The 25,222-nt window shown below is 43.9% G+C and overlaps 1 protein-coding gene across 1 annotated transcript in view; it reads left to right on the top strand.

Annotated features, from left to right (window-relative positions):
• LOC113885060 (ubiquitin-conjugating enzyme E2 E2) overlaps window positions 1–25,222 on the top strand; it is a 374,924-nt gene that overhangs the window by 2,448 nt on the left and 347,254 nt on the right. Inside the window, exons 2-3 of the mRNA XM_027530187.1 lie at window positions 3,037–3,220; window positions 14,223–14,273. Of these exons, the coding sequence (XP_027385988.1) occupies window positions 3,045–3,220; window positions 14,223–14,273 (227 nt within the window). The 5' untranslated portion in view covers window positions 3,037–3,044. The remainder of the gene's footprint in view (window positions 1–3,036; window positions 3,221–14,222; window positions 14,274–25,222) is intronic.

Below are 25,222 nucleotides of genomic sequence, written 5' to 3'. Positions count from 1 at the left end.
TTTTTTTTTTACTCATTTGTACTTTAGAGAGACAAAACACCAGTCTTGCAGCTGATTAAAATGTGTACAGACTGTTTTTTCTTCATAAAAATTAGTTGCCACCTAAGTAGTACGGTAATTTTTCCCCACACTGTTTCTGTAATTAGACATTCAAAAACTATTAATAAAACCCACAGAACTTCCCCTTACTCTTAGTATTTGAACAGGATATGAAAACTGTGTTTCTGAAAGCTTCTTTTATAGTGGTTATTTGTGGCCTTAGGTGAATTTATCATCCGTTGGTTGATTTGGATGAAATAAGGCTTCTTAGGTCAAAAGTGGAACTCTTTTTTCCTTACTGTGAAACTGTAGAAATTATACACCTATTTGAGTATTTTAATAGTTTCCTAGTGAGACTAATTTTAGTTTTCTGATACTGTGGGGCAGTTTATGAAATTTGGATTTCAGACTGTGGCTCAGATTATATCACTGAGTAGTCTTCTAAGTAATTATATATGCTCATGGCATTATTAGATATTATGTAATTACACATAAATAAGAATATTAAGACAAATATGTAGCTTTATAACTAATGGAATATACAACTGAAATTCTAGGCATAGTTTGTCAAACTAAAACTGGAGCTTCAGTAAAAAAGAATTTTACTTCATTTTGGTTTTCATGCATTTGTCATCTAATGGATTGCTTCTAGTTTAAGACATAAAAGGATTTCTCACTCGTTTCACATATCTCAAAATATTGCCAGCAGCGTTTTGCTGCATGTGAGGGCCTTTCCCTAAGAATTACTCTCTTTCTTACTCCCATGCACAGCTGTTGTCACAGGCTCTTATGTACATACTTACAAGGGTTTAAACTCATTATTATTTTTTTACTGAAGTAAGCTGAAAAAAAAATCAGCGGTAAATCCAAGGATGAGAATTTTAAGTGAAATAAAAATGAAAATAAAAAAGAAAGCAAGAAACATGTCAGGACTGTTCCAGCTGGATGTGGAACATACTGATATAAAATCTTGGGATTCTATTAAGTGACTCTAGTGCTCCAGCTGAGGAGACTGTTGTGCTCCATTTAAAGGGAGGGAAACCCGTTGGGTTTCTCCCACTTCAGAGCTGTCCGGGCAGACCTGTTTTTGTTTGGCGTGAAGAAAGGGAGCTGCTGAGGGTGATGGGGCTGTATCTTGTGATGTCTTATTGAAGGCATTCAGGATTTTCTGCTGGCTCTTCGCCCCCTCTGCTTCCCGCTCCCTCAGTTCTCTTTCGGGTTTGTCTTAACCTTTCTCATTTCAACCACTTCAAGTTCTGTGTTATGAAATCACTTTGATTTAGAGCAAGCTACAGGTGAAATAGAGCGAGCTGTAAGTTGAATCTTCAGTGAGGAAGAATTTCATTATTGTCAGCTCGCTCTACATTTGGACCAGTTGTAGTAATCAAGCAGTGCTTTATTTGAGGTATCTTTCTTTTACATGTTAAGTCTTATTTTTGATTTATCAAATACAGTTTGAAGTCTTAATTTGACTGAGAGTTACATAGCATCTTTTGTCCCCATTTATCTGTGATTCTTAAAGGTGACTTTATGTTGTTGGTGTCGCTCCTTAAAGGTGCTTCTGTGTTTGCAGAGGCGCCCCAGAAGGTAGGTGTGCCAGCTCCGGTGGTTCTGCGGGGACAGCAACATGGTGACAGTCTGCGCTTGGGTTTTGTCAGTTTGGTTTTGGATTTGTCAGTAAACTCTAAGCTAGTTGGGTCACAGGGGATGTCCTCAGAAATCGATTATGATAGAATGATCGTTGCCAAGAGAGAACTGGAATTTTTTGTGCATTATCTAGATTGTGACAGCTTACCCATGTACCAAGATACCGAGAAGACTGAGCTGGTAATCAGAGTTGCTTGTGGAGCAAAGGGACTTTGAAAGCCTCGAGGTGTATTTCATCCTGGCCGTGGCGGGAAAGACAGGCTCCTTCGGTGTCTCCGTACAGTCTTCATCACCTGTGAAACCTGGTTGCTTGGTGTATCGTGGGATCAGGGCTGGCACCGTCCTACGGCTCAGTTTCTATTTAGAAGCACGGAGGCCTCTGTGTTCTTCTGTTATCACAAAAGTGATATTACTTAAAACAGTTGACTGACTTAGAGGATTTGAACCGTAGCCCAGCCGGAGGATGTATTCCTGTAGTATTGGTGCCAGCGTTTGCCCTGTTCCTCTGATCCTGTGGCCGTTTTTACTGACCTCTCTTACAGCACCTAGCAACTTTTCTTACCCCCGAATCAACTTGCTATCCTAGGACCCAGGAGCCCCGCACAGTGCCCGGTTGGGGAGCACAATTTTTTTTTTTCCGATAACACTTTATTGACATGTAATTCATGTATTACAAAATCCACTCTTTTAAAATGTATAGCTTGGTGGTTTTTGAATGTTTAGAGTTGTACATCACCATTATCTAATTTAAGAACATTTTCATCACCCCTTAAGGAAACTTTGCACCCATTAACTTTGTACCATTCCCATTCTTCCCTCACTCCCAGCCCCTGGCGGTCACTTACTGACTTTTCTGTCTCTGTGTACTTGCCAATTCTGGACGGTTCGAACAAATGGAGTCGTGCAGTTTGCGGCCCTTTGTGCCTGGTGTCTTTCACTGAACGTCATGTTTTCAAAGTTCACCCACGATGTAGCTCGCACGTGCTGTATTCCATTCCTGTATGTGGCTGGATGGCATTCCATTGCTCGGATAATCCCACATTTGGTTTATCTGTTCGTTGTCAGCTGATGGGTATTTGAGTTGTTTCCTCTTTTTGGGTCTGTGAATAATGTTGCTGTGAACATATTGTGTATATATATTTGTTTTCATTTCTTTTCTCAGTACATTTTGAATGGATGAAGGAACAGTTTTGGCATTTCCCAAAGCTGTTACGTAAAGTGACCAAGTCATTAATTTTATAGTGATTTTTCTTTGGTTCCTGTAAGATTCACTTTCTCTCTGTTCTCAGGCGACCTTTCTGCAGTCCTCCCCCAACTGAGTAAATTATTTTTTTTGACTCTTTAATCCAGGATCTAAAATGTCCACTGAGGCACAAAGAGTTGACGACAGTCCAGGCACTAGTGGAGGAAGCTCCGATGGAGACCAGCGCGAAAGCGTCCAACAGGAACCAGAGAGAGAACAGGTTCAGCCCAAGAAAAAGGAAGGGAAGATATCCAGCAAAACAGCTGCTAAATTGTCTACTAGTGCTAAAAGGTACCTCAGTTAGGGTAACTTCTTTGCTTTTAGTATCAATTTATGACCTGAAGTTCTGTCTTTCTCTTGCATTTAATCATTTTTCTGGGATATGGACCATGAAGTTCATGGACTTTTTCTTCTTCAAGATTATATTTCTTTTTCATGATTTTAATTGTATGCAATATGAACTTTCTGGTATTTAAGGTCAGTTAAACAGCATGGCAGAATTATAAACTACATATCCATAGTGTATGCGTATGTATTGTTAGGTGAATATGAATAGGAAAGTGCATGTAAAAGTGTGATAATTTGTTTTATGGTTGCTTGACCATTTATTTTATTGAGCAGCAGAGAATAAAAGTGGGAGTCTGTTGAAATAGTTACTGGATGATTATCTCCACTCACTGTTAGTAAAGTGAGCAATGCGGGAGTTAATAACAATACAATGGGAAAGACCAGAGATCTCTTCAAGAAAATTGGTATCACTTCAAGATACCAAGGGAACATTTCATGCAAAGATGGGCACAATAAAAGACAGAAACAGTATGGACCTAACAGAAGTAGAAGATATTAAGAAGTGGCAAGAATACACGGAAGAGCTATACAAAAAAGATCTTCAGGACCCAGATAACCACGATGGTGTGATCACTCACCTAGAGCCAGACCTCCTGGAGTCCACAGTCAAGTGGGCCTTAGGAAGCATCACTACGACAAAGCTAGTGCAGGTGATGGAATTCCAGCTGAGCTATTTCAAATCCTAAAAGATGACACCGTAAAAGTGCTGCAGTCAATATGCCAGCAAATTTGGAAACCTCAGCAGTGGCCACAGGTGGAAAAGGTCAGTTTTTATTCCAATCCCAAAGAAAGGCAATGCCAGAGAAGGCTCAAACTACTGCACAATCGCACCATCTCACACTCTAGCAAAGTAATGCTTGAAATTCTCCAAGCCAGGCTTCAACAGTACGTGAAGCCTGAACTTGAGATGCTTAAGCTGGATTTAGAAAAGGCAGAGGAACCAGAGATCAAATTGCCAACATCTGTTGGATTACAGAAAAAGCAAAAGAATTCCAGAAAAACATCTACTTCTGCTTCGTTGACTATGCTAAAGCCTTTGACTGTAGATCACAACAAACTGTGGAAAATTCTTAAAGAGATGGGAATACAGACCTCCTTACCTGCTTCCTGAGAAATCTGTATGCAGGTCAAGAAGCAACAGTTAGAACTGGACATGGAACAACAGACTGGTTCGAAATTGGGAAAGGAGTGTACGTCAAGGCTGTATATTGTCACCCTGCTTATTTAACTTCTATGTAGAGTACCTCATGCAAAATACTGGGCTGGATGAAGCACAAGCTGGAATCAAGATTGCCAGGAGAAATATCAATAACCTCACATCTGCAGATGACACCACCCTTATGGCAGAAAGTGAAGAAGAACTGAAGAGCCTCTTGATGAAAGTGAAAGAGAGTGAAAACCCTGGCTTAAAACGTAACATTGAAAAAACTAAGATCATGGCTTCCAATCCCATCACTTCATGGCAAATGGATGGGGAAACAATGGACACAGTGACAGACTTTATTTTTTTGGGCTCCAAAATCACTGCAGATGGTGATTGCAGCCATAAAATTAAAAGACACTTGCTCCTTGGAAGAAAAGCTATGACCCACCTAGATAGCATATTCAAAAGCAGAGACATTACTTTGCCAGCAAAGGCCCAAGTCAAAGCTATGGTTTTTCCAGTAGTCATGTATGGATGTGAGAGTTGGACCATAAAGAAGACTAAGCACTGAAGAATTGATGCTTTTGAACTATGGTGTTGGAGAAGACTGTTGAGAGTCCCTTGGACTGCAAGGAGATCCAACCAGTCAACCCTAAAGTAAATCAGCCCTGAATATTCATTGGAAGGACTGATGCTGAAGCTCCAATACCTTGGCCACCTGATGGGAGGATAGAATATCTCTTGGTAAATACTTTAAAGGTGAATTGAATCTAGTAGAGTCTTTCCTGGTCCTGTGATACCCCGTCTGAGAATTTTGAGCCTTGTGGACTGTCTGATCATTGAATTACAGCTTCATCCTTTGCTGGTGGTGTGGATGAGGGAACGCATCCCAGAGGTTGTACCCCATGTGGACTGGAGGACCTTGGTTCTCTCTGGTCGAGTTGGTCCACAGGTTGGGAAGACCTTTCTCAGGCCCACTTCGGGCCATGCCTTTCTGGGGAGAGTTGTTAGAGCGACGGTGCGCTGGCCATTCTAAGGGCCTCGGGTAGCCAGTTTCCCTTCCCGGAAGCGTGTGGCCGATGCCCACCCTCTGCTGAAGGAGCCATGAGGAAGTCAGACAGCCTGAGACTTGAACCCCTCCGACGTCTGTACTGGGTGGCAGGAAGGGCTCCGTGTGCTCCTGCCGGCACAGCGCAGGTCCAGGGCCCTCAGCTCACGGGCCCCACACCTCTGCTGCCCAGTCACAGCAGAGAATGACTGCCTGCAGGGAATGCTGGTGGACTAGGGTAGAACAGAGTGGGGCTGGATAAATAGACATTTAGAGGAAGGAAGGAAGTGAGGTGGGTGTGTGCGGGCAAGAGATACTCAGGTACAGACCGTGGCCTGCTTAACTGAGGGCGTGCCAGGTGGCTCAGACAGTAAAGAATCCGCCTGCAATGTGTGCGACCCGGGTCCAGAAGATCCCCTGGAGGAGGGCGTGGCAGCCCCTGGAGACTCCCATGGACCGAGGAGCGCATGGGGTCGCAAAGAGTCGGACACGGCTGAGCGACTAAGCACACAGCCCCTGAGAGTGAGTGTGCTGTTGGAGAGCGGGGAGGACAGCCCGCTGGTGGGGTGTGCTGGTCTGCCCTGCCCCCGTGTCTGCCTCTCGGGGGTCTCCCCGCCGCCCCCCCGCCCCCGCCCTGCCGTGTCAGGGTGCCACCACGAGCACGGCAGAGCATCCTGCTGGGCGATGGAGCAGAGCCCGCAGTCTGTGCGGAGGTGAGGGAACGGGGACGTGTGTGAAAGCGAGGATTGGATGAGGCTTTTTCAATAAGGGTCATTCTTTACTTCGTTTTCCTACAATGTGTACGAAGTTGAGATTACATATTCAAACCTAGTTTTCCTTTTTCCCGCTGTTTAACTTGGGGATAAAATTTATTTTTGAGTGCGTGTGTGAAGAATCCAGGACAGTGTCTGATGGGCACATAATAGGAATTAGTATGGCATTGGTGAAAGTAAGAAGTGTCTTTTGAGTTGCTTCCTGGCTGAAAAAAAATCCCTCCGTTGGCAAATTTATTCTTGTGAATCTGTGATTTTCAAACTGTGACTGATGACTTTCCTCTAGACAGTTTCTGGGTGGCTTATGGTTGAGTATCTGAGGGGGTTTAGGCATTTACTGTTTTTTTGAATATAAAATGCTGTTTCATGGCAGATTTTTAGGTAAAAATCAAAAACCCAATACTAAAAGCTGAATTCTCTTCCTTTCCTTCTCCCAGTTTAGCTGATAGTGGAAGTTGGTTTTGCCCGTCTCTGCGTTAGGTCCTTTTCTTTTGTTGAGCAGGCGTCTCTTTTGGCTACACCGGGCCTTAGTGGTGCATGCGGGGTCTTTGCAGGTAGAGCACGTGGGGTCTAGTTCCCTGACTGGGGCTGGAATCCAGGCTCTCTGCATTGGGAGCATGGAGTCTTAGCCACCCGACCACCAGGGAAGTCCCTCTGCCTAAGTTCTAACAACTGAGGGAAAATATTGGGAATCTTGATGACAGGGACTCAACATGTTTTTAATTCACCTTGTGCCTAGCATAGTATTTATGTACTGGCTGCCTTAGAACCTAGAGTTTGTTGCGAGGCTTGGATCTTCCACAGAGATTAGAATCCTAGTACTAATGTGTTCAGAAGATCAAAGTTGGAGGTAGTTTCACAATAAAATTCTAATTTATTATTATTGATAATTGATTTTTATGCAGATGAGACATCTTTTCCAAGTAGTGTCATTTTGTGGGAGAGTTAAATCAGCAGTGCAGAGCTTGCACTGTAGAGGCAGAATCTGGGCTAGAGTCTAGGTCCTGGCGCTTAGTTGCTCTGTGATTAGATACATAGTTTAACATTTCCAAGCCTCATCTTTCTCATCTGTAAAATGGAGACAGCAGTAGCCCGTCTTCACAGGGCCAGTGTGAGGGTGGAAAGTGATAAAACTTATTTGGCACACAGAAGGGTTTCATACACTGATGCTGCTGTTCTTAGCCTTTGTGCCAGTTCAAGCCTGCAGCAGTATTTTACTAAGTCCATGTGATAAATTTAGGAAAATGAAGTTTGTGTTAATGCTATGAGGACTTAGTGCTTTTTGTTAAAATAGTAACAGATGCTGTCATTATATATACATTTTATAGTAACTCAAGAAAAGTACTTTGCATATAGGTGTTCAGTTGCATAAAATATGCTGTAATTGTATAATTAATCATTAGGTATAGAAATGTGTTTTCTTGAAAAAAAAATCTCAGTTTTCAGGTGTTACAGAAAAGTAACATTGGATACAGAAAATATTAAATTGGAATTTTATTTAAACAATAGTATAAATTAATTTCTGTCTGTTTCAGAGCTAAGAGGGAGATTACAGTTACTTCTTGATGCATTTTTGCTCTTCCATGGCATGAAATTATTTCTTAAAAAATCAGAATGCTTTTTAGCATGGTCTGTTCTCTTCATAATTTTATGTGATTTTATTGGATACAATGTAACATTGTCCTAGAAATGATATTTGGTTTTAGACTCTAAATTGTTGTTAGGCTGGAAGGTTGATTTCAGTGCATTTCACTGTGAAATTTTATTATAATACATGGGCCAATCTGTTTCTTTTCCACATGAGAATGAAGTACTCTTTATAGATTATCTTTTGTAATTTTTGTATTTTATTGATTCTGAATGTTCATTTAAAATTTTCAATGTTCCTGAAATCAGGATGCAGCTTACTGTTGATGTGCAGAATCATTAATTTAGGTTGTCTTAAAAATTGAGCAGTTTTTTTGAATCACAGATGAATAGTATGTATCACCACTCAGAATTAAGCTCTGGATTTATTACTTGCAGTGGCTCTGTGTTTTCTAAGTTAATTCAGAGATTGCTTTGAGATTTAAGAAATTTTAGTAACTAGTTGCATGATGTTTTGAGAATGAGTTCATTTTGGAAGGTTTTGAGGAATGCAGACCATAGGGGAATACAGAAAGTCATCTAAGTGGATGAAGTTTTTTTTCTAAATAACTGTTAAGAAAATACCTTTGTGAATCCCCAAGTCCATATATTCATGTTCTCCTTGGCCCTGAGTGAGTTACTGAGTTTTCTTGAAACTCAAATATGTGTTTGTGTTTGAAACATCTTGGTATATGTACAGCTTCATTTTTCTGAACCATTAATCCAGTATGCTGGCATTAAAACGAGTGCTTCATGTCTTCTCCACTTTGGTTCAGTTTTGGTGCCGTGGTCTTCAGTTCAGTCTGAATGAGTCATCATTATCTCCCCTTCCCTGCCCCCCACTCCTCTTTCTTTTTAGCAGATGACAGTCACATGTAACACTCCTACCGTTCCTGGAACATTTAAGGTTTTAGGTGAAGTTGAACAAACTGAAATTTAGTTTGCATTTTGCTTCTGACTTGTTTCAGTACCCATGTGCAGTTGCTGACTTACGTATCATGATAACCAAGGAAGTGGCACTGCTGGGCAGAAATTGGAGATATAGACAGTTGTCTAGTGCATTTGTGTCTAAAGAAATAATTTTGTCTTAAAAATTCTCATACGAGAGAGGAGAGGTTGTTTTGTTTGTTTGACTTAGCAAGATAAGTGCTTGTCTTTTCACCTGAACAGCGTGCAGTTACTAGCCTGAGTTTCCTAAATGGGAACTGATAAAATGGTAGTACTTAAAGAATTCTGTGAGATTTATTTAATTCACTTTTAATAGCCTAAGATCATCATGTAAAAGTGCACTGTAAGTGTGAATTACTGATACTTTTTCATTTTTCCTCACCCTAAGGGACAGTGCCTGAAATAGCTGCCTTCCTTATTACCCCACATGTCAAGGCGGAGAAACTTAATACATACCATGATCACAACTTTTGAGATAGAATTGAATTGCTGTCATTGAAAACAGCAGGACATCTTGCAGCCGTTTAAATAGCAATTCTTAGTATAATCTTTTCTGTCAAGAGAAATACAGCCATTCTTTGGTAGCAGTGGCTCAAAATATATTGTAATGCACTGACTCACTGCTCAAAATTGTCAGGTTTATCAGTAAATTGCTTTTTGTATTGAATAATTAGATTTAGAATGATAGACATCTGGAGGGGTTTCAAGTTCCATTATAGAATTCTGCGACAAAATTATGACATCAGTTTTTTAAACCAAAAGGGACAGTATAAGCATAAAGCAAGATGAATTATTTGAAAATCCCTAGGAAGTTCTTTTACATTAAAATTGTTTTCTTTGACACTTTAAGCATGCTCTTTTGGTTCTCTGAGTTTAAAAACAAAAGTATGTGTTTGTACATACACACACACACACACACTCATTTGGATATACACATCTGAATCACTTTTCTGTATACTTGAAACTAGCACAATATTGTAAATCAACTATGCTTAAATAAAAAAATTTTGTAAAAGTTTTTCATGTTTCTGGTAACAGTACAGAGACATTCTTATTACAAAGCAACAGTTTTCTGTTCAAATACTTCCCTGTCACAATTCCTTTTAGCTGACTATGGCTTGACCTTAAGTAATATACCTACTTTTTGAATTGTTAAATAATACCTTTTGTCTCCTTGCTGTGAACTTTGAGGATGTTCAGCAGCTTGTTCACCTGCTTTCTTGTCCCTCCTCCCAGTTAATTACACTCATACTTTTGAAAAAGTATTGGAGGGATGGGGTGGGAGGGAGGTGGGGGGGCAGTTCAGAATGGGGGACACATGTGCACCCATGGCTGATTCCTGTCAATATATGGCAAAAGCCACTACAATATTGTAAAGTAACTAGCCTCCAATTAAAATAAATAATTAAGAAAAAAGAGTATTGGTTGTCTTTCTAAATGAAATAGTATATTTAAGCCACTGTTGCTCATTCCTTCGCATTTCAGCAGTACTTGTTGGTTCCCGACTTTGTAAAATGGGGATATTAGTACCTTTGTTCTTCCTTCTGTCTACTCACCCCCTACCATCCACTTTTAGTTGGTTTCTATTAGCTACACTTGACTTTACATCTTCATGGTTAGTAGTAGTTCCATTTTACAGTGTGTAACTACAACCTCTTACCTGTGCTTTATCGATAATAAAAGGCCAATAAACTCTGTAGGTTTACCTGTTTCGTGCTAGGCCAGCCGGGGTGTTAGGATCAGATTTCCTATCGGTCCAGTCTTAGGATCTCTTAGCAATCAATGCAAAGAAACAGAGGAAGACAATAGAATGGCAAAGATGAGAGATCTCTGCAAGAAAATTAGAGATACCAAGGGAACATTTCATGCAAAGATGGGCTCGATAAAGGACAGAAATGGTATGGACCTAACAGAAGCAGAAGATATTAAGAAGAGATGGCAAGAATGCATAGAAGAACTGTACAAAAAAGATCTTCACGGCCCAGATAATCACGATGGTGTCATCACTCACCTAGAGCCAGACATCCTGGAATGTGAAGTCAAGTGGGCCTTAGAAAGCATGACTATGAACAAAGCTAGTGGAGGTGATGGAATTCCAGTGGAGCTGTTTCAAATCCTGAAAGATGATGCTGTGAAAGTGCTGCACTCAATATGCCAGCAAATTTGGAAAACTCAGCAGTGGCCACAGGACTGGAAAAGGTCAGTTTTCATTCCAATCCCAAAGAAAGACAATGTCAAAGAATGCTCAAACTACCATACAATTGCACTCATCTCACACGCTGGTAAAGTAATGCTCAAAATTCTCCAAGCCAGGCTTCAGCAATACATGAACCATGAACTTTCACATGTTCAAGCAGGATTTAGAAAAGGCAGAGGAACCAGACATCAAATTGCCAAGATCCACTGGATCACAGAAAAAGCAAGAGAGTTCCAGAAAAACATCTATTTCTGCTTTATTGACTATGCCTAAGCCTTTGACCTTGTGGATCACAACAAACTATGCAAATTCTGAAAGAGATGGGAATACCAACCACCTGACCGACCTCTTGAGAAATCTGTATGCAGGTCAAGAAGCAACAGTTAGAATTGGACATGGAACAACAGACTGCTTCCAAATAGGAAAAGGAGTTCGTCAAGGCTGTATATTGTCACCCTGCTTATTTAATTTACATGCAGAGTACATCATGAGAAACGCTGGGCTGGATGAAGCACAAGCTGGAATCAAGATTGCTGGGAGAAATATCAATAACCTCAGATATGCAGATGACACCACCCTTACGGCAGAAAGTGAAGAGGAACTAAAAAGCCTCTTGATGAAAGTGAAAGTGGAGAGTGAAAAAGTTGGCTTAAAACTCAACATACAGGAAACTAAGATCATGGCATCTGGTTCCATTACTTCATGGCAAATACATGGGGAAACAGTGGCTGACTTGATTTTTTTGGCCTCCAAAATCACTGCAGATGGTGACTACAGCCATGAAATTAAAAGATGCTTGTTCCTTGGAAGAAAAGCTATTACCAACCTAGACAGCTTATTGAAAAACAGAGACGTTACTTTGCTGACAAAGGTCCGTCTAGCCAAAGCTATGGTTTTTCTAGTAGTCACGTATGGATGTGAGAGTTGGACTATAAAAAAAACTTACTGCTGAAGAATTGATGCTTTTGAACTGTGGTGTTGGAGAAGACTCTTGAGAGTGCCTTGGAGAGTAAGGAGATCAAACCAGTCCATCCTAAAGGAAATCAGTCCTGAATAGTCATTGGAAGGACTGATGTGGAAGCTGAAACTCCAATCCTTTGGCCACCTGCTGTGAAGGACTGACTCATTGGAAAAGACCCTGATGATGTGAAAGATTGAGGGGAGGAGGAGAAGGGGACGACAGAGGATGAGATGGTTGGATGGCATCACCAACTTGATGGACATGAGTTTGAGCAAGCTCTGGGAGTTGGTGATGGATAGGGAAGCCTGGCGTGCTGCAGTCCATGGGGTCCAAAGAGTCGGACATGACTGAGCAACTGAACTAGTATCTTAATGCTACACAGTGAATCATAGCATTTAGGCAAATACCTCCTTTTTATCCCAATCAAGTATCTGTTACTTGATTAAAAGTATTTTCTGTTTTAGTTTCGTACCTGTTCGCTCTGTGATTTTCTTACCGAGTTGTTTCTCTTGTGGGACTTCTGTTTTCCTCCCGAGAGTAGCATATCTTTATTATACCCTTATATGCTCTATGCCCTCTGGACCATCTCAACCTGGTATATGGTTTGATTTATACCACGCACTTTGTCTTCCAAATTCAGTGAAGTTTCTCCACCAGTGGTGTCCACCCCCGTTCTTTGTCTTTTACTCCTCGTCGCGCTTTCTGTATCTGTGCCCCCGCCGTCACCCTGGGGTGCTGAAGGAGTGGAGGTGAATGTGTGTGCTCTCAGTTTGCTGCCTTTAACCTGGACTTAACCTGTTTTGCTTTAAAGTGTCTGTTCTATTTATACGTTTGTGTGAAATCCACAGAGGGTGTTCTGTATCAGATATTTGAGACTTCTCTTATTTAGTTCTGTGCCGTATGTACTTTAAGTGCACATGAACACACTGTAGAATCTCTGAAGTCTCAGTGGGACAGCGGAATTAATAGGTTTTTTATTTTTGGCATTAGATTTGTTAGTCTTGGTCTATGTATCGATGTGAGAATTGGAGGGTAAAGAAGGCTGAATGCCGAAGAGTTGATGCTTTTTGAACTGTGGTGCTGGTGAAAACTCTGGAGAGTCCCTTGGACTACAAGAAGATCAAACCAGTCAATCATAAAGGAAAGCAATCCTGAATATTCACTGGAAGGACTGGTGCTGAAGCTCCAATACTTTGCCCACCCGCTGCAAAGAACCCACTCATTGGAAAAGACCCCGATGCTGGGAAAGATTGAAGGTGGGAGGAGAAGGGGACGACAGAGGATGAGATAGTTGGCTGGCATCACCGACTCGATAGACATGAGTTTGAGCACACTCCAGGAGACTGAGAAGGACAGGGAGGCCTGGCGTGCTGCCGTTCATGCAGTCGAAAAGAGTCCGATAGGACTTAACCAGTGAACAACAAACAACAACTATTTCCTAACATCTTGCCCACCTTGAGTCACAAGACTTAGAAAAGCGATAGTTATATCTGTACCAGAAATTTCATTCGGGGAAGGGTACTGGAGTGTGTTGCCATTTCTTTCTCCAGGGGATTGTCCTAGCCCAGAATCAAATCCACGTCTCCTGCGTTGGCAGGTGGATTCTTTACCACTGAGTCACCAGGGAAGCTCATATAGGTGGTTAGGTGAAGTAAAAAATAAAAGATGAAAATAACACATGAGGGTAAAAACGGGTTTTTAAAATAAAAATTCTTTTATTTCCTCTTTGCAGAAAGCGTATGCTTAGTGTTAGCAGTGGTTTGAGTTTCCCTGGAAGCCCAGCTGGTATAGAATCCGCCTGAAATGCAGAAGACCCTGGTTTCATTCCTGGGTTGAGAAGATCCCCTGGAGAAGGGCATGGCCACCCACTCCAGTATTCTTGCCTGGAGAATCCCATGGACAGAGGAACCTGTTGGGCTATAGTGTGTGGGGTTGCAAAGAGTTAGACATGCCTGAACAACTCAGCACAGCACAGCACAACAGTGGCTTAAAGTTTTGATTTAAGTCATGCTGTTGGTTAGAGATGGAGGCACAGATAGTGGCTGGTCTCCTAACTCTTTATAGATGCATTGTGGAAACCAGCAGAAATCGCTACTTTGTTGGTACTGTGTATGATGATTTATACAATGATAGTATTTCAAATTAAAAGCACACAAATAGTAAAGATTAGTGTAAAAGTGTAAAATTTAATGGAATATTAAAAGAGTAGAGACATTTTAATGTAACTTTCTTTGTCTTTATTTTCAAGAATTCAGAAGGAACTTGCAGAAATTACATTGGACCCACCTCCCAACTGTAGGTAAGTACTTAATGGATTTTTATTTATTTGTATCTTTTGCAGAAGGTGTAACTGAACTGTTGGTCTGATGTGTCAACGGAAAACATGGTTGCGTTTTGGACTTAAGTGACTGTGAAGACAGTGGTTGTGGTGGTCTCCAGGCAGAATGGAATCTTCACGAGTCTGTTTGTCGTGGTAGATGGAGTTGCCAAAAAAAGAGTAATGCAATAACAGTAAGATAATGGAATTATAGGGTAACACATACAGTGATCTTTTGGTGGAAGAGGTGTTGGAGTTTTAACTGATTTCTTTCATGATAGAGTAATACTGTGGCTAAAATATTTGCTGTTGGATAATTTATTCAGTTGTTATCTTGCTGAAAATTGATTTTAGAAGTGCTGGAACATTAAACAGTGTTTCTTCATGGTTTACGTTATTTCTTATAGTCCTGGGTTGTGGTGATTGGAGGCAGTGAGGTTAAGTTTAAAACACTCTCTCCATTATGACCACATACCCTCAATTTTCTAGTTGGAGTTTACTGATGGGAAGTTAAAGTGCTTGCTTGGAGTTGATTAATGATGTACACAGAGAAGGAGGGAAGTTAGCTTCTGCTGTATCTCGGATCTGGCACAGTAGTTGGAAGATGGCTGTTTGACTACTTGAAGACATTTGTTTGTATTCTGATGTCAGTTCAGTGTTGGAACCAAGCCAGTGCGGAGTTTTGTAGTTAAAGTTGGTAGCGCTGTGCGTCAGAGGTGAGAGGACGAGCTTCAATACTGAGTACATTGTTGGTATGATTTCTGATTTTACTGAACTTATTTTAATATGAAAGCAAAGTAACAGCTCTGGGTATTAATGGAAGTGAAAAATTTGTAGGTGGCTATATGACTAATTGACAGCCGTTTTTGTGTAGGAAAAATTCTAGTAAGATTTAATGTTTGTAGTGAATTTATTATAGTTCTTTACGTGAGAGTCACATAGAGTATATAAACTTGTAGTAATAATGATCAAAGAATATTTCACTCAACCAGAACAAATAATTCTTGGTTAGGAAAAGCTGTTGAGTAGTCAGGTGTTTTTGTCACAATTAGGCTGTTACATCAGAGCTGTTTCAGATGTCACATTTTGTTTAAGCTTTGGTGGCCAGTTTGTGTAAATGGATTGATTTGTGGAAAAAATTCAGTTTGAATTAAACTTAAAGTCTCTTGTTTCGTAGGGTAGTATTTGTTTTAATGTTTGAATCTTAAAAAAAAAAAATAGTGTTTTACCACGTATTTCTGTTACCTTTTTACAAACAACTGAAATGGTAAATATGTGAACTTAGTTTATACACTTGCTTAAACTCTGAAAACAGATTATTGGCAAAATAAACTAATTGCTTTGTTTTAATGAGCTTGTTTAGGGCTCATTTTTGATGAATGTAATCCACGTATAATATGCAATGATTAGAGTTTGCAGTTTTGCTATCAGATATATTATTTCCTGGTGCATTACTCTAATTTAGCTTTGACTTGTTACAGATAATTTAACTTAGATTAAACCAATATATTATAAATGTGCATGGAAACTGAAAATTCTGAGGAAAAAAATTACATAATGGTTATTCCTTAACTAAAATGGTTAGATCATAGTTTAGCCTAAAAAAGAAACACTTAACTATGGAAATTTGGGGCTTTAGTTTTTCATTGAGCCTTAGTTAAAGTGTACTGGTTGTGCAAGCAAAATATTTGTAATAGTTTTTCATTAAAAAAATGTTGATGTCACATATAATTAGCCCCTCAGTTTCAAGAAAGAAACCTACTCAGTTGTATACCCCCCCCCCCCCGTTTTATTGAGATACTGACATATAACATTGTAGAAAGATACCTTGTATGGTGGATTTGCTGGCTTATGGAAACTTTCAGTGAAATCCTTTTATCCATGTGAAGACTGGATAGCTCAGATTGCTTCAGAACAAGGACTACCAGTGCAGCTTCTTTGATTGATCCCCAGATAGCTGATGGACTGATCAGGCAGAGACGAAGGTCGTGCCCCTCTTCATGTTTGTGGCTCCCCTGTGGCAGAGGGTCCTCTGTGCTGGGCTGCCTGGAAGTGGGGGATCCTGCCGCCCCCTGCGGGCCCTTCTCCTCACGCTCACGGCCCTGCGAGCGAGCCCTGCCCCTTACGTCGACGCTCCCTTCGGGCTCTACCCTGCACGTCCACGGCCATGCAGGCCCTGCCCCATACGTCGACGCTCCCTGCGGGCCCCACCCCTCACTTTGATGGCCATGCGGGCTCCGCCCCTCACGTAGACGCTCCCTGCTGGCCCTGTCCCACACGTCCAGGGCCATGCGAGCCCCGCCCCTCACGTCGACGCCCCCTGAGGGCCCCGCCCCCTCACGTGGACACTCCCTGCCCTGCCCCTCACTTAGAGGGCCATGAGAGCCCTGCCCCTGACGTCCACGCACCCTGTAGGCCCCGCCCCTCACGTCTATGGCCATGCGGGCCTAGCCCTTCACATAGACGGCCGTGCGGGCCCTGCCCCTGACGTCCACGCACCCTGCGGGCCCCGCCCCTCATGTTCACGGCCATGCAGGCCCCGCCCTTCACATCGACGGCCATCCGTGGCCATGTGCTTGCTCCCATGAGGATTACCGTGGTCTTTGGATTTTTTTGATTGTGGTTTACAGTAAATCTGCTCACCTATATTTTAGTGACAATGCAGTAACTATCTTCAGAAAGAGAAGTTAGAACATAATTTGGTTTATTTTTGGCACAAACTTAACGTCAACAGTACTTCTGTAGTTGATTTTTTTAGAGTCCTGTGCTGCCTTCCTGTGTGTATGAATGACTAATGAGTTTATAGAAGTGTGGTGAACCGAACCCATCTGCCGGAGAGAGTCAGAGTCCCGCCCACCTCGTCTCCGAGTGTCCTTTCCCAGGACACCTGCCTCTCGCAGCCCTGCCCTTTGGGGGCTTGGGCGGGCCAGCTCCTTTGCCACGGATGGAGAGTGTGTGCAGGCGCCTCGGGCTCAGGTGGTCAGAGCGGAGAAGGGTGTGACCTCCGCGGAGTCTCGGTGAGGGTGCGTGTGTACAGCGTTCCACTGGACTGTGCTTTAGTCTTCTTTTCTCAAACTGAGGCGGTAATGCAGCCCCGTTCTGTGGTTGTGTCGGGTTAGAGATGAGACCTCGGAACTTCAGTGCATCTCTTGTGATGTCCGCTAAGCGACTCTGGGGTTCCTAGTACAGGAACCAGCATGTGTTTGTCTTCTGCGGTAGTATTGTCCAAGGTCTTCTTTCCCCCTGCACAGGTTTTCAACAGACTTAAGTCTTTTAAGAGTCTGCACAAAATATTTTGATGATCAGTTATTTCTTTGTATAGAAAATACCTGCCTGTACAGTTTTTGGGTTTCTTTTCACTTTTTTTTGGTCATTGTTTTTGAGGTAAAAGTGCAGTAATTTTTTTTTTTTTTTTAGGCTGGATTAAGTTAATTGTTTTATAACAGAATTAATGTTTAAAACCAAAACTTTATGATTTATCTAAGAAAAAAGTTTCTGTTCACAAAACTGTAGGGTCTGTAGGATCATAGGCATAGGAAAGTGTACATAATCTGGGCGAAATCTGGTTATATATTTAAGAGTATTGTCTGTAAATGGTAGAGGTGCTTTGCTCAGTCTCAGTTTGTGCGATGAGAACATAATTGGCCCGCGGAATTTGAAGGGCTCTCTCCGAGGCCTCTGCAGGTGCCCACGTGTTGGTCCCACCCTGAGTTGGGGGTGCTGGCTGGCGGCTGCAGTTGCTCACTGCCTCAGTGGCCTGCACACCAGCTTAGCCTGTAGATGACTGTGCCGTGACTTTGAGGATTCCGCACAGTCGTCAAAAATGCAGACCCAAAGTCTGTAAATGTGCTGGTGTGTTCATTTCTAATTCCTCAATGCTAGTGGGAGACTGGCAGCTAGCTAGAAAAATTTCTGAATTAAAATAAAAGTTTGTGTCATCCTGAGGATAACCTGTGTCTCTGTATTGCACAGAAGCTAGATTCAAATTCCGTTATGATTGGATACTGCCCAAATTTATATTAGCTTTATAAGCATGGAAATGACAGAGATCTTTGCTACTTTTTAAAAATAGAGACTGTGGTAAAATGATTCACTTGGATTTTGGTTTTTGATTTACTATTTGAGCAAATAAAAGGAGAAAATACTTAAGAGGATGTATTTCAGTTATATTAGCAGTTTTTACTTTTATTGCTGTGTTTCAATTATCTACTCATTGAACACAGGCTCTGCTTTATTTTTAATTGTAACAGCTTTATTGAGATGTAATTTGAAGTATAAATTTCAGTGAATTTTAGTGTATTCACTGCTTTATATCTGTCACAATCAATTTTGCATTCAGATCACCCCAAAAGATACACCATACCTTTTAGCAATCATTCCTTTCCCATTTCCTCCCAATTCACCACCACCCAGCCCTCGGCAACCATCGGTCTTCTTCTGTCTCTATAAATTCGCCCTTGGGACATTTTGTACAAATGGAATCATATAATATGTGGTCTTCTGCGACTGGCTTCTTTCATGAAGCACAGTGTTTGCAAGAGTCATCCATGTTGTAGCACTCATCAGCACTTTACTTCTGACTCTGAATAATATTCCATTGTGGGGCTATATTACATCCTATGTATCTGTCCATCAGTTGATGGAAGTTTGCATTGTTTCCACTTTGTGGTTATTGTGAATAATGCTGCTGTGAACATTTGTGTACAAGGTTTTGTGTGGACATTTGTTTTCATTTCTCTTGGGTGTAGCTAGACCTAGGAGTGGAATTGCTGGGTCAGGCACTAACTGTGTTTCACCTTTCGGGGAACTGCCGGAACATTCCAGGGTGGCTGCACTGTTTTACCTTCCCAACAGCAGAGTATCAGAGTTCCGGTTTCTCCGAAGCCTTAGCAACTGTTACCGTGTCTTTTAATGACGGCCCTCCTTGTCAGTGTGAAGTGCTGCGTCACTGTGGTCTGGATATTTGTTACCCTGTTGAATAACGATCTTGATGACTATCTTTTCATATACTTTTTGGACATTTTTGTGTCTTGTTTAGAGAAATGTCTATTCAAATTCTTTGACAATTTTTAAGTTGCTTTGTCTTTTTGTTGTTGAGGTGTAAGTACTGTTTATTTATTTTGACTACAAGTCCCATATCAGATATATGGTTTGCAAATATTTTCTTTCATTCTGTGGATAGTCTTCTTGCCTGGAGAATCCCTTGGACAGAGGAGCCTGGCGGGCTGCAGTCCATGGGTCGCAAAGAGTCAGACATGACTGAAGCAACTGAGCATGTGTGCACACTGCGTCCTTTCTTGCACTCTCTGCACGTGGAAGAGGAGGCCTGGCAATGATTCAGAACCATCCGCAGGAGAAGGGGCCCTGGTGCCCGAGCCCGTCTCTGCCTTGCTTCCCCTCCCGCACCCCACTGCTCTCAGGTCTCCTGATGTTATGACTCCTTTATCTGACTTACCCAGTTGGCTGAGAGTTCTTTCTTTAGTCTCTGGACTTCACATGTTTGCAGTCACTTGATGTTCGGTGGCCCCTTGAGGGAACGGATATACTTGCTGTGCTCGGAAGCTGGCGTCCGTGGACGCTCCAGTGTTGGCGGCGGTGTTGCGAGGTCTGTAGTCCCAGCGTTGCCTCAGTTAATCTTCCTGAGTCTGCAGGAGGGAGGCTCTGGTTTTAGGTAGGATTTCACAGGTGGGAAGACAGACTCAGACAGGTTAGCTCACTTGTTCAAGGTTATACAGCGGTGCAGTGCAGAACGCAGATTTCAGGCTCCAGAGCCCAGGTGATTTGAGCCTTTGCTGTGCTGACTTCCTTTTGCAGAACAGACACAGGAGAGTTGTCTAGAACAGCACTGACCCACAGAACTTTCTGTTAGGATGGAAGTAGTCTGTATCTGGCATCCAGCGCAGTAGCTATTTAGCACTTGAACGATAGCTAATCTGAGTAATTTATAATTTTACTAAAATTTAATTCAAATTTAGGAGACCACAGATGACTAGGAACTACTGTGTCACATAGTACAGACTTAGAAACATGAACATGTCTCACGCTCACATTTATGCTTCACTTAATGCTAGGTGAGACTAAACGAGCAGGTCATTTTGAGTTTGTTAAAGGGTACTTACAGTTATGCATTTGTCTTTCCCCACCCTTCCTACCAACCACCATTATTTTCTAAGAGCCAGCGACCCTTAACGAATTTTTTAGAGCATCACACAAAATGCCCTTAATTAAGTAAAAGACCCATATAAATATTAGTATTATATAGTATGGTTAAAATTTTTTTATTTTTTTTAACAAAGTGAAAGTGACATCGAAAGCATTGTTTTTAGGTGGACTCATAGGATTTTGAAACAGGAAAGCGTATGGTCTGGCATCCCTCCAACCAGAGAGAAGTCAGCACTCTGATGAGGACACAGTTTCATGACAGAGCCCAGTCCAGCATTCAGTTCTGATAGTCGATGTGTTGCTGATTTCACTGACAGAATGGATATGTTTTATACACTTAGAAAATGTAGATACCATTAATGTAAACAAGGAAAATTGGAAGCCTTATCTGCGATCAGAAAGGACATTGGAAGGGAACTGGAGTTACCTCGGCTGGGGGAGTGAGGGGCACCGTAGCTGTGTTTAACTGTTTTCAGAGCCAGAAAACGGAAGAGAGACTCGCCTCCCTCCATGGGGTTTCAGGGTGTGGAATTAGCGCTGCTGTGTTAAATCAGAAGGAAACCGCTTCCTTCATGATACAAAGTCTTCATCTTCGTCCGGAGCCATCCAGAGAGATGATGGACAGCTCGGGAGGTAGGTAGTGTGTGCCTCTTCTCTGGAGGAATTAAAAATGAGTCCGTCTGCTTATTTCAGAGGCGTTTTCAGGTCTCAGATGCAAGGCAGCGCTGGGACGTGTTTCCAGCCACTGGACTCGGCTTCATCTCCCTCATCCGTGGATCGCGAGTTGGTTTCTCCCTCTCCTTTGCCTTCTTGGAGCCTGTGGTTCATAATTTGTATAGTTTATTGGCCTGGCTGTTTTATTTAAAACAGCTAATTTGTTATACGTTCTATATATGAGTTAGTAAGTGAGGCTTTTATTTCTTTGTCTATTTATAACTTTCAAATATATAAGAAAAGGATGATACATGAAGAATATTTGTGTAGCAGACCTATTCCATTCTTAATTACATGCATTAATGGGAAATTAATAATTTCCTATGTCATCTAAGGTGAAAATACAGCATTTAAGAACCATGGCATATGGATTATAGATAGTATTGGAATAATGTATAAAATGTTTTAAGTAATAAATTCAGGGTAGCCTCCCCCAAAATGTAAATGTGGGTGTGGTGACTGTCTAAACAAGTGGTAGCTGTCTCATTGATTCTTTCTCCTTTTTCACATTACAAGCCAGATGTGTCTAAAGCGAGGAAAGATCGTTGAACAGTTCTTCCTGTTTTTGTGCTCGCCAGAGGTGTGGGTCTGTGGACTGGTGACTGATGGAGAAGTAGAGCTGTGCGTGGTTCTGATGTGATCGTTCTCCGTACTGGGAATATTCTGTTACTCTCCTGTTTGCCATCTTTTTAGGAAGTAGGGGTTTGCCTGGAGACATGACCACATTTCGTATAGCTCTGTAATCAGTCGGCTGGGGACCCCTGACAGTGGATTCTGGAGACAGTAAACTTAGGTTGAGCAGATTTCTACTCTTCTGTGCGGAAGGTAGTCAGATGGATGTTCAGTTGGACACACAGATGGAAATGCACCCGGTGACCTTCCGATCCTCTGTGGTCAGACCCCATGAGCTGGGAGGTCCAGCTGGGGAGTTTTGACTAGTCTACAAGGCAGAGATTGAATTTGAGTCAGCACGCTTGTCCAGGTAGGAGATCGGGCAGGCTTACATGGATGTTTGTGTGCTTGCAACATTCACTTCATAAGGTGGGCAGAGTCAGGGACTGGCGTATTGATTGATGCCCTGTGGTCTGCAGGAGGCTTGGGAAAGAGGGGGTCTCCTCACACCCTGATCCCTGCAGCTTCGGATAAGTGCTTATTGAGATGAGGAGGAGAGAGCAGACATGCACACTGCCGTGTTGTTAAAGAGTAAGAATTTGTCACAGGGATAAGAATAACCTTCATGTTTGATAAAGCACCCGGCCAGAGATTAATAGGCAAGCCTTTGAATAGGCTCCGAATGGTATCGGTGCCTGAGAAACAGCAAAATAAAATTATGTTCTTGAATAAGAGTATGTAAGGTGCTATTGTATTCCAAAAATAGCTATTATTAGGTTAAGTGAGTAATAAAATAAGCTGAGTAGGGTGTATTTTGAAATTAACAGTCGCTCAGTCGTCTCTGACTCTTTGCGACCTGGTGGACTGTAGCCCACCAGGCTCCTCTGTCCATGGGATTCTCCAGGCAAGAATCCTGGAGTGGGTTGCCATGCCCTCCTCCAGGAATAGCCGTTTAACACCAAACAAGTGTTTCCTAAGAGCCGGTTGTGTGGTCGGCACCATGCTGGGGTGCAGTTCGCCCCAAGGAGACGAAGGGGCGAGGGGGCGTGCAGCCCGGGCAGCGCAGAGGCGCTTCTGGGAAGGCAGACTGGGAGGTCACTGCAGAAATCCAGGACTGCCCTGGGAGGGAGGGGGCAGGGAACAGATGAGACAACACGCAGGTGCCGGATTTTAGTGTGGGACCTACCTGTCCTCTGGGTTGGGAAGGCTCTAATAAGGAGGTGACATCTAAACCGAGAGCGGAAGGGGATGCTCTGAGAGTTCCCGAGGTGAGGAGGCCCCTGGCCGCGGCCGGGAGCGGCAGGGATCCTGGGATGGGGCGGGGCGGGGGGCGGGGGGCAAAGTGCGAGTGCAAAGTGAGGCTGGCCTGAGTGAGTCGAGCCGGTTTGGTTCTCATGAGGCTTCTGGGCTGGAGGCCGGTTGCTCGTCGGCGGGGAGGCAGGACGGCGTTCTGGAAGGGCTGGACTGGGACGCATCTTGGAGGAGAAGTGGTGGGGCTTGGGGTGATGGCAGGTGTGGGGATGTGGGAGAAGTCTGATCGAGATTGAGGCTATTGGGGAGAGGGGGGCTCCTGTTCCTGCGAGGACTGCGGAGGGAGCGGGCTCGCAGCCCTCTCTGGCCGTGTTAACTGGGAGCGGTTAGCACTTCCAGGTGGAGACGTCAGACAGGCGGCCGGTCATGAGCTGGAGTCCGCGGAGAGCTGGAAATACCAGTTCAAAGTTGTCATCGTAAAGACATGGAAAGGGTGTGTGGGGAAAGAAGGGGACCCAAGGCGAGGCCGTCTGGAACCACGGGTTTGGAGTCGGGAGGAGGGGCCTGAAGGAGGCGGAGGAGCCGGCCTGCGGGGAGGGTGTGTGTGTGTGTGTGTGTGTGTGTGTGTGTGTGTGTGTGTGTGTGTGCGCGTGTGTGTGCAGGGGGAGGTGTGTGAGGCCGGGCCGGGAGGGTGTGTGTGTGTGCAGGGGGAGGTGTGTGAGGCCGGGCCGGGAGGGTGTGTGTGTGTGTGTGTGTGTGTGTGCAGGGGGAGGTTTGTGAGGCCGGGCTGGGAGGGTCTGTGTGTGTGTGTGTGCGTGCAGGGGGAGGTGTGTGAGGCCCGGGGGGGGGGGGGGGGGGGCGTGGCGGGGGAGAGGGGGCGGGCCTCGGTTCCTGGTGGTCCTGGGGGCTTCCCAGTGGTCAGGATGCCACATCCACTGCCAGGAGCACAGGTTTGGTCCTGGGTCGGGAAACTAGGATCCTACATGTGACTCAGCCAGAAGGAAAAAATTAAATTGATTATGAATGAAAATTTTAAGTGAATGAAAAGTGGAGTAGCACTGTAATTGTTGGCTGATGGCTCAGAGGTAAAGAACCCTCCTGCTGGTGCAGGAGACACAGGAGACGCGGGTTCGACCGCTGGGTCAACAAGATCCCCTGCAGAAGAAAATGGCAGCCCACTCCAGTATTTTTGCCTGGAAAATTCCGTGGACAGAGGCACCTGGTGGGCTGCAGTCCATGAGGTCACAGAGAGTCTGACAGACTTACTGACCAGACAGCAACAGTGAAGACTGTAATTACTTTTCCCACCAGGAAAGTGATAAGTGAGTAAGGACCATCACGTTGCATTGAGATTTCCAGAGGAGTTCTTTTATAATTTCCCAAGATGATTCACATTACCTTTTCAGGCAGACTCCATAATTGGGCTCAGGAAGGCATGCCTTTTCCCTTTGGGGTGCAAGGTCCTGCCCATCTGAACGCTGGCCGGTCATGCTCAGGGACCACTTTATTAGGGAGACTTTTGAGAACTCGCAGCCCGCGTGACTGCGGACTTACCGCAGCGGGGTGTGCCCCTGTCGTCTTCTGTTCTTAGCCGGGTGCCTTCCTCCTGGAGAAGCCACTGCTGGCGGCCTGTGAGTTTGCATGTGGCTGGCTCCCATCCTCTGGGAGCACAGATTGCGTGTGGTCAGCACGCCCTGGTCTTCGCTTCCGGCGCCGAGAAAGGGCCGTCAGGGCTGCTGTACGAGGGAATCAGCACAGGCTGCTCTTGGAGCGCGGGTGGCGCCGCTGTCCTCACGGACGCTTCCTGTGGGTGTGTGGCTGGCCTGGCCTGTGGCCGTGCCTGCCTGCATCCAGGTGTGCAGGGGTCAGACACAGCAGCAGAGCAGGAGAGCCGTTCCCTCCCCGGCACCCGGGCGTAGCCTTTTCCCACGTCTTCTACCAGGACCTCAGGGCCTCGCTCAGACGTCGCTTCGTTTGCTGACTCTCTGCCCCCTGCACGCCCGCAGCACGCGCACCCCCGGCACCTGGCACCCCCGCACCCCCAGCACCCGGGCGTAGCCTTTTCCCACGTCTTCTACCGGGACCTCAGGGCCTCGCTCAGACGTCGCTTCGTTTGCTGACTCTCTGCCCCCCGCACGCCCGCAGCACGCACGTCCCCGGCACCCGGGCGTAGCCTTTTCCCACGTCTTCTA

This window comes from Bos indicus x Bos taurus, chromosome 27 (genome assembly GCF_003369695.1).
Source record: "Bos indicus x Bos taurus breed Angus x Brahman F1 hybrid chromosome 27, Bos_hybrid_MaternalHap_v2.0, whole genome shotgun sequence".
Classification (NCBI taxonomy): Eukaryota; Metazoa; Chordata; class Mammalia; order Artiodactyla; family Bovidae; genus Bos; species Bos indicus x Bos taurus.
Note: the sequence above shows the minus strand (reverse complement) of the source record. Positions and strands in the feature narration are given on the sequence as shown.